Source organism: Babylonia areolata, chromosome 10 (genome assembly GCF_041734735.1).
Source record: "Babylonia areolata isolate BAREFJ2019XMU chromosome 10, ASM4173473v1, whole genome shotgun sequence".
In the NCBI taxonomy this organism is placed as follows: Eukaryota; Metazoa; Mollusca; class Gastropoda; order Neogastropoda; family Buccinidae; genus Babylonia; species Babylonia areolata.
In genome coordinates, this window is record NC_134885.1 from 8,243,513 (window position 1) to 8,253,512 (window position 10,000).

General features: G+C 42.9%; 1 protein-coding gene across 1 annotated transcript in view; it reads left to right on the forward strand.

Annotated features, from left to right (window-relative positions):
• LOC143286754 (uncharacterized) overlaps positions 1 to 10,000 on the forward strand; it is a 121,975-nt gene that overhangs the window by 81,730 nt on the left and 30,245 nt on the right. Inside the window, exons 8-12 of the mRNA XM_076594489.1 lie at positions 1,247 to 1,576; positions 3,291 to 3,339; positions 4,957 to 5,071; positions 7,438 to 7,661; positions 9,907 to 10,000. Of these exons, the coding sequence (XP_076450604.1) occupies positions 1,247 to 1,576; positions 3,291 to 3,339; positions 4,957 to 5,071; positions 7,438 to 7,661; positions 9,907 to 10,000 (812 nt within the window). The remainder of the gene's footprint in view (positions 1 to 1,246; positions 1,577 to 3,290; positions 3,340 to 4,956; positions 5,072 to 7,437; positions 7,662 to 9,906) is intronic.

The window sequence follows — 10,000 nt, forward strand, 5'->3', positions numbered from 1 at the left end:
GTGGTTGTGGTGGTGGTGGTGGTGTGGTGGAGGTGGTGGTGTGTGGTTGGTGGTCATGGTGGTGGTGGTGGTGGTTATGGTGGTGGTGGGTGGTGTGGTGGTGGTATGGTGGTGGTGGTGGGTGGTGGTGTGGTGGTGGTGGTGTGGTGGTGTGTGGTTGGTGGTGTTTGAGGTGGTGGGTGAATGGTGGTGGTGGTGGGTAGTGTGGTGGTGGTGGTTGTGATGGTGTGGTGGTGGTTGTGATGGTGTGGTGGTGGTGTGGTGGTGGTGGTGTGTGGTTGGTGGTCATGGTGGTGGTGGTGGTGGTTATGGTGGTGGTGGGTGGTGTGGTGGTGGTGGTGGTGGTGGTGGTGGTGGGGTGGTGGTGGTGGTGTGGTGGTGATGGTGGTGTGTGGTTGGTGGTCATGGTGGTGGTGGTGGTTATGGTGGTGGTGGGTGGTGGTGGTGTGGTGGTGGTGGTGTGGTGATGGTGTGGTGGTGTGGTGATGGTGGTGGTTGAGGTGGTGGGTGAATGGTGGTGGTGGTGGGTGGTGTGGTGGTGGTGGTTGTGATGGTGTGGTGGTGGTGTGTGATGGTGTGGTGGTGGTGTGTGGTGGTGGTGGTGTGGTGGTGGTGGGTTGTGATGGTGTGGTGGTGGTGGTGGTAGTACAGATGTATGTACAGACGAAAGATGCAGACATGCATGCATACACAGTCACACAGTCATAGACACGGACACTTACAAAGACAGACACAGAAGCACAAACACGTACAGAGACACGCTCACACATGCTCACGTACATGATTGTCCACCTGCATACATATTTACACATGCATTGCACACACACACACACACACACACACACACACACACACACACGCGCACGCACATGCACAAACACACACACACACACACACACACACACACAGATATATAAACATACACATGGTTCTAACTAACTAACTAACTAACTAACTAACTAACTAACTAACTAACTAACTAACTAAACACACAAACAAACAAACAAACAAAAGAAAAACACCTCCAAAAAACCCCTAAAACGAAACTCAAACTCATTCCCCAGCCACACAATGACAACCAGTGCACGGCCGTGACTATGACTAACTGACTAGCTACCTTGCTAACTAAATACCTACCTACCTACCTAACCAACCAACCAACCAACTAAACAAACAAACAAACAAATCGATAAATCAATAAACTAAACTTAAAACAAAATAAAATAAAACTCAAAACCATCCCCAGGCCCACAACGACAACCAGTGCACGGCCGTGGCCCTGCTGGAGCGGGGAGCCGACGTGACCTTGACAGACGACCGGGGCTTCACCCCTGTGGACCTGGCCAAGACCCGCAAGCTGAAGACCCTCCTCAAGGAGGCCTGGACAGAGGCCACCCAGAACAACGCCGCCCCTGAGCTGGCCCCTGTGAGGACGGGTGTGGCGGGCAGTCGGGAAGGGGGCCAAGGTCAAGGTCAAGGTCAAGGGTCAAGGCTGTTGCCCTCCTCCTCCTCCTCCTCCGGGAGGGATGAGAGTCCTGCTTCTCGCCGGCGCCGAGGGGGGGAAGTGATTTTTGATGTGAGTGAGTGAGTGTGTGTGTGTGTGTGTGTGTGTTTTGTTGTTGGTTTTATGGGGTGGGTGGGTGGGTGGGTTGGTTGGGGGAGGGGGTGGGTTATCTGGAGGTGGTTGGTGGTTTGTTGTATTCCTTCTGTCTCTGTGTGTGTCTTTCTGTCTGTGTCTGTCTGTCTCTGTGTCTGTCTCTCTTGATTTGGTATTTGAAAATATTTTAAGAAAATCATTATTATTATTATTATTAGTAGTAGTAGTAGTAGTAGTAGTATATTGTTGTGAGACACATATTGAAAAGGACATTGTGGCGTATCCTTTTACCCTAAATAAAACATTCAAGTTTGGGTCTCTCTCTCTCTCCCTCTCTCTCTCCCTCTCTCTCTCTCTCTCTCTCCCCCTCTCTCTCTCCCTCTCTCTCTCTCCCTCTCCCCCTCTCTCTCTCGCCCCCCTCTCTCTCTCTCCCCCTCTTTCTCTCTCTCTCTCTCTCTCACTGTCGCTCGCTTGCTCGCTGTTACTCTCTGTATGAATTGACAAATTTGTGTTTGTGATTGTACATGCACATGTACTGTTTTATGTACATTTAATTTTTTTTAGCATTTTTTTTTTAGAACTTGCAGGCAGTTGCAGGGTCTGTTGCCAAATCAACTTGAATGTAAAGTTTGTGTGTGTGTGTGTGTGTATGTGTGTGAATGTGTTGCAGGGTATATGTGTGTCGGGCCCAACACTCAACTTACATCACAGATTGACATAGACTTACAGATGGGCCAACAGTAAAGTGAGAGCTGTATGATCAATGGTTTCTCCACTCCACTGCAATGGGAAGTCTTTTGTGAAGGACTAAGACTCCTCAAACTAGGAGGCAAGATTGCACTGGCTCTTAGTGCTGCAGCCTTGGGGGGGGGGGGGGTCTAGCTGGCTCTTTGGGAATCATCCCAATGCCGACTGTCCTAAAACCCTCCTGGCCGAGAGAGTGGGGATTGTAACCTGGGCAAGACACTCTCCACTATAGTCAAATTCTAGCCTAGATAGTCGGGGCAAGCAGTTGACTGCCTCCTCTGCTGTTCTGATGGTCATAGTCAGACACAACTGACTATCATACACGACCGTCATACATTGTGTGTGTGTGTGTAATTGTGTGTGTCAATGTGTTACAGGTTATGTCATTGTGTATGTGTGAATGTGTTGCAGGGTATGCCATTGTGTGTGTGAATGTGTTGCACGGTATGTCATTGTATGTGTGAATGTGTTGCAGGGTTGTCATTGTGTGTTGCAGGGTATGTCATTATGTATGTGAATGTGTTGCAGGGTTTGTCATTGTGTGTTGCAGGGTATGCCATTATGTGTGTGAATGTGTTGCAGGGTTTGTCATTGTGTGTTGCAGGGTATGTCATTATGTGTGTGAATGTGTTGCAGGGTATGTCATCGTGTGTGTGAATGTGTTGCAGGGTATGTCATTGTGTGTGTGAATGTGTTGCAGGGTATGTCTTTGTGTGTTTTAATGCGTTGCAGGGAGTGTAATAGTGTGTGTGAATGTGTTGCAGGTTATGTCATTGTGTGTGTCAATGTGTTGCAGAGTATGTCATTATGCATGTGAATGTGTTGCAGGGTTTGCCATTGTGTGTGTGAATGTGTTGTAGGGTTTGTCATTGTGTGTTGCAGGGTATGTCATTGTGTGTGTGAACGTGTTGCAGGTTATGTCATTGTGTGTGTGAATGTGTTGCAGGGTATGTCGCCAAATCCACTGGGGGCTCAGAGAGGGGGCCAGGCAGGGCGTAAGTATTGCCATCTCTCATATACACACTTCTTCTTCCTCTCCTTATTCTTCTTTAGCTGTGGAGCAATGAACAAGGTGGGGGCAAGGTGGCAGAGTGGTTAAGACGTGTATCTGCCTATACAGTGTCCGTGAGAGCCTGGGTTTGAATCCTACTTTTTTTTTAATAGTTTTTTTTTAATGTATTTATTTTTTTAATGAACAAATATTGAGTGATGCCTCCTTGAGAAACTGAAACTGAAACTTTAGTTGTGGGCTGCAACTGAATGGTGGAATCATGGCCCAGTGGAAATGCATCTGCCTTGGAAACGAGAATCTGATTCTGAGGGTGCAGAATCGAATCCCATGCTCCCTCGCCCCTACACATTGAGTCATGGTCTGGATGCTAGTCAGTCAGATGACACAATACATTGAGGTTGTGTGTGTAGCACACGTAAATGAACCCATGGCAACAAGAGAGTTATCTGAAACTGGCATTATTTATTTATTTATTATTATTTTTTTTTAAAAAAAAGGTTATTGTCCTTCTTCTTCTTCATCATTGTTATCATTATTGATTTTTCTTTTTTCTTTTTTTCTGGAGGTTGCGGGGGGAGAGCTACAAAATAAATTAATACTTACTTTACGAAGAAGAAAAGAAAATTGTACAACTGAAACTAACACTGGTTTGTTTTACAATAAAGTATTATACCCCTCTTATTGGATAGGAACACAAAATTTACTGGGAAAGTAGGAGTCAACACTTCTTTTTTCATTCAACTGTATTTGGTGTGTGTGTGTGTGTGTGAAAATGAGATTACTTCGATTTTGGACCAGCTTAGTAATATCAAACACAGAAAAATATTCTGGGAAAATATATTTGATATTACTTGACTTATATCGAAATGGTATTTATTCTTCAAAATGGATGAGTTGTATCAGACAAATTTTAATAGAAGCAGGGTATGACTGTGTTTGAGATGGTCAATTCTTCTTGGAGAGGGAATCTTTCTGCAAGAATGTCAACATTGAGAGATAGTTTTCAAAATCTATGGAGACATGCTCAAGAGGCGAGTAGTAAATGTTTGTTTTATCGAAATTTCAAAAGTGGATTTGGTAGAGAAAAATATATAAGTCAAATGCCTGATAATTATGTTATCAGCTTCTTCAGATTTCGAAGTAGTAATCATAAGCTGGAAATAGAAACAGGGAGACACAAAGGCATACCACGAGAGTTACGGTTTTGTAAGGTTTGTAACATGTCTGTGATTGGTGATGAGTTTCATTTTATAATGGAATGTCCCAATTATGATCAGTTACGAAATAGATATGTTCCTAAAAAATATTTGTCTCCAAAATCGGTTTTTAATTTTTGTAATATGCTCAAAGGAGGCCAAAAAGTCATTTTAGCTGTAAGTAAGATGATTAGATTTGCAAATGTTGCCTAGTTATACTTTTGGAGTTAAAAGACATTTGTGTTTTCTCAACTTTTATGTGACATTGTTGTGTATTTGGAAATGTTTGTTATGGGCACGAAAAGAGTATTTTGCAGTAATCCTCCATACTCCGATAGGAGTGAAAGGATAATTAAAACTTGAAACGTGTGTGTGTGTGTGTGTGTGTGTGTGTGTCCACACAGGAGCAGGCACAAGCCGACCAGGGCTGGTGGGAACGTCGGAGAGGTCACGGAGAGTGGAGAGACAGGTGATTCAGGACATCGAAAACGGGCGATACACTCCGTCCCTTCTGCACGGGTCAGTGAATACAGAATACTCTTGTCACGTATTATTGATACTTATAATATAGTGCCTATTTTCGATCAGAAACCTACTCTTAAGTGCATTTCAAACATGGTGTCATTTGCACAACAGGCTGCCTGCCAGGGTGGAACAGACCGAGAGCTGTCTTTAGACACTTATCATTTGTTTCCTGCGTTATACGATCATGCGCATGTATGTGTACAGCTTTGTAAGGTTTATAACATGTCTGTGATTGGGGATGAGTTTCATTTTATAATGGAATGTCCCAATTATGATCAGTTACGAAATAGATATGATAAAAAAAATATTTGTCTTCAAAATTGTTTTTTAATTTTTGTATTATGCTCAAAGGAGGCAAAAAAAAAGTCATTTTAGCTGTAAATAAGATGATTAGATTTGCAAATGTTGCCTAGCTATACTTTTGGAGTTAAAAGACATTTGTGTTTTCTCAACTTTTATGTGACATTGTTGTGTAGTTGGAAATGTTTGTTCTGGGCATGAAAAGATTATTTTGCAGTAATCCTCCATATTCCAGTGGGAGTGAAAGGATAATTAAAACTTCAAACTTGAAACTAAAAGCAGCCATGTATCATCCCAGTATGAAAAATCACACATGTGATGTATGCTTCAGAAACAACACACGAGAATCGCAATCATTGAATATTAATACAAAAAAATTATTTCAATTAATTTAAAAAAAATAAATTATTGTATTTATATAGTGCTGAATCTTGTGCAGAGACAAATCAGACTGCTTTCACACCAGTCATTCACACGCATGCATAACTCTTAAACTGGAAAAACTGAAGGCAAAGAAGAGGCAGGGAAGGGAGGCTATTTTGGGAAGAGGTGGGCTTTAAGACCAGAAAAAAATTGATACAAAATTGATGTGAACCTCCCATAGTATTATAATGATCACCATCATACACATGTAGTAATTACATTCTCACTGACATTTAATATAGATGCATTAAGAATGCTTGAATATGAAGTCGATCATGATCATTCACATGCATTAAGTAAGAGAACAGGCATAAGATATTACACTACATTTAGACACATGAGGATAGACTGTGACTTGGATATCATGTCTGTCTTGCCATGAGATGAGTATGTTGGAAATGGAAGATAATGCTGACCGTCAGTGTGAATAGGAGATAAATAAATGTCAACTGTCAATTTGATTGAGAAACGATGAACACTTGGGGATGGGAGGTAATAAATACTGTCAGTGGGTATGGGAGATAATAAAATTAATACTGTCAGTGGGAATGGGAGATAATGCCTATATTTTCTGTGGGATTCAGGGCACGGGCTTGCTGTTGATCAGTTGACTATTTCTTATCCCTGAATTTATACAGAAAATGGTAGATTCATTCTCTCTACTTATGCATTGGTTGTTTTAGAAAAAAAAAAGAACATGCTTTTCCCTGTGCTGTTTAATAAGTGTCTGCTGGAAACGGAAAAGTACCCATCACACCCATTGCCATGGGCCAGTAAGAATATTTATGTATTTATTTATTTATTTATTTATTTATTTATCTATTTATTTATTATATTGAATGATTCAACATCCTCTTCTCATGTTATTTTCTTTAATTTCTTGTGTGATCTTGCTTTATTGTATCATGTCATTTTCTTTATTTTCTTGTGTGACCTTTCTTTATTGTGTCATGTCATTTTCTTTATTTTCTTGTGTGACCTTTCTTTTATTGTGTCATGTCATTTTCTTTATTTTCTCGTGTGATCCCTTTCAGTAAAAGGGGCTTTGGCCCTAAGCTGAATAATAAAAGATCGTTATCGTTGTCGCCTTATCGTTATCGTTATCGTCATCCCTTCCCTCCTTTCCTTTCACTCCATTCTCTCACACAACCTGTAATCGTAACCCCCCCCCACCCCACCCCCCCTCCCTACAACTCTCTTGCGGTGTATGTTGTGTTCATTTTGTTCATTTTTTCTCCTATATATTTTACTAATACCATGCTTGTTCCTGTATGCCATGTGTGTGTGTGTGTGTGTGTGTGTGTGTGTGTTTGTTGTGTGTGTGTGTGTGTGTGTGTTTGTGTGTGTGTGTGTGTGTGTGTGTGTGTTTGTTTGTTTGTTTTGTTTTATTTTATTTTATTTTATTTATTATCATTTTTTTTCTTCTTTGTTATGTATCTCTGCTAACACCATGTTTTCATGCTTTCATTTTTATTTAGTATTGTGTAGTGTAGACCCTATTCAGGGCGGGGACTGGATGTAGAAAAAAAAAAGCAAAAAAGCAAAAAAAAGCACACCAGTGCTTATCTATTATCCTCGAAATAAAGAACTTGTCTTGTCTTAGCCTTAGTCTTGTCTTGTCTTGTCTCTTCACACAGCCGTGAAAGCACCCGACTGCTGGGAACGGTGCGGAACAAGCCGGGACCTCCCGTCCTGCCCAACATCGCCAGGGGCATGCCATTACCCGCGGCGGTTGCCGGGCAACACGGCGCCACGCCCGACTCCCAACCCGCTGGGCGCCGCAGCTCGGAAGGGGAAGAACTCCGGCGTTCCCTGGAGGACGGGAGGAACCTTCTGTCTCAACGCTCCAATGCCAAAAGAGGTGAGATGGCTTTGTCACAACGCACGCACACACGCACGCACGCACGCGCGCAAGCATTCACGCTGCGCACGCACGCATGCTACACAGACACATACACACATGCACACATGCATCTTCACACACACACACACACACACACACGCACACGCACTCACACACACACGCAGAGTCACGTACTTGAACACACGCATACACGCATTGAGTGTGGGAGTGCTTAAAAAGAGACACACATAAAACAATTTTAATGATATACACTAGCTAGGGCAAGGAAAACCCCAGATATGTGTGAACATTCATTGAATATCAAAGGTTACAGAAACTGTCCATGACTATAAAAGCACACAGATGTAGAATTGTGAATGAATGTGGTTTTTCTCTCACTCTTTTCATTTATTTATTTATTTTTTCGTCTCCGGTTTTTATTTGGCCAATGAAGGAAGCCACACACGTAGAGCATTTCAAACAAACAACAAAACTACAAGCAAAAAATGAAGAAAAGAAAAGAATGAAAATGTGCTCAGTGGACTTGCAGGCAAGTGAGGTAAAAAAACAAAAATAAACAAGAGAGGCAAGGCCTTCAAGACTCACTTGTGATAAATTAAGCCCCTTAGCATTAATTACAGAGTAATTTCCCTTTTTTTTTTACTCTCTGCACCAAAACGTTTGCAAAAATAAATAAAAATTCCATGCTTAGCAAAAGAAGTTCCTGTTTGAACAAAAAATGATAATAATGACTCCTCCTGTTGTTGGGTCAGAATATCAGATCAAAGTGCCAAGTTTAGAGAATACAAAAATATAAATATAACAGTAAATGCAGTTTGCATATAATTAGGCTTCTTTTTTATTTTTTTTGTGCCCATCCCAGAGGTGCAATATTGTTTTAAACAAGATGACTGGAAAGAACTGAATTTTTCCTATTTTTATGCCAAATTTGGTGTCAACTGACAAAGTATTTGCAGAGAAAATGTCAATGTTAAAGTTTACCACGGACACACAGAAACACGGACACACATACACACACACACAGACAACCGAACACCGGGTTAAAACATAGACTCACTTTGTTTACACAAGTGAGTCAAAAACAAACAAACAAACAAACAAAAAAGACAAGAAAAAGTGGAAGCGTGACATTCATTGTGATTTGCTGTAACCGTTTCTTAGTAACCAAGGCGCCAAGGGTGAATCTGGTTAGGTTTTGGGACATCGATCTGTTCTGATGTGCACCATGCAGTGATCATGTTGCGAGACCCCCAGTTTTGGCTTGGCGTTACGTCCTTAATTTTCGTGACATAAATATACTAGTGAAATAGTGAGGTCTGTGCATTTTCGTTAACATCGTCATGATTTTTTTAATATTTTTTTTATAGAAACACCACAGCAGTTATGACAGCATACGTATATACACATACACACATGCACGCACACAGCCCCCGGGCCCCCATCCCCGCCCCCGAGGCCCCACTCCATCCCCCATCCCCCACACACTCACAACTCCCATATGATGCAATGGCAAACACGAGTCTCCCGTCGGTCCGACGGATGAGTAGAGAGGCAGGCTTATCTGTCGGTGTGTGTCCTCATATTGGAGAAGAGGCCGATTCTGGATGCGCAGCACTTCCCACAGTTGTTACAAGGGAAAACGTCTCCAGAAGTTGAACCCTGCTTCCTTCGCTCACGCTTCTCCTAAATGGCCAGCGTTCTCTTGTTTTCAAACGTCTTTATGCCACTAGAGCACAGCATCCTCCAGTGAGAGCGGTCAAGGGCATCAGTTTTCCAGGAAGCGATGTCTATGTCACTGTCTTTGAGGTTTGTCTTCAAGGTGTCCTTGAAGCGCTTGCAGGATCTTCCAAGTTCGCGGAGGCTTTCAGTCAGGTCGTGTACACGCCGCAAATCAACCGTTCAGCTGTTCCACTTGTCAGTTCCCTTGGTCCTTTAACTCTCTCCATACGAACGGCGAAAGGGACGACGTTAACAGCGCTTCGCCCCAATTACCATCATCAAAATATTGCAAGCGGAAGGCTGTTATACTGAAGAGGTGAATGTTGACAGAGAATACCACAATTCTGAAGACGGAAGCTAAAGGTTGGGTCATTCAGACACCCACTGGACATCCGAGGGGTCTGTGTAGAGGAGAAGAGAGGACTGGCCGTACTGAGTGAGTTAATCTCTGATCCATGTCCCTATCAGTGCGTGCCCCTGGTGGTCTCCCTTCCACAATGCTGGACCGCCTGTCGCTTTTCAGGGGCGCTGCCCATGCGGGGGAGGCTGAGCAAGACGACCCCTGTGTCCACTGGGGAGAGGGGGGAGCAAGAGGAGGACACCAGCGCCAGCCAGGT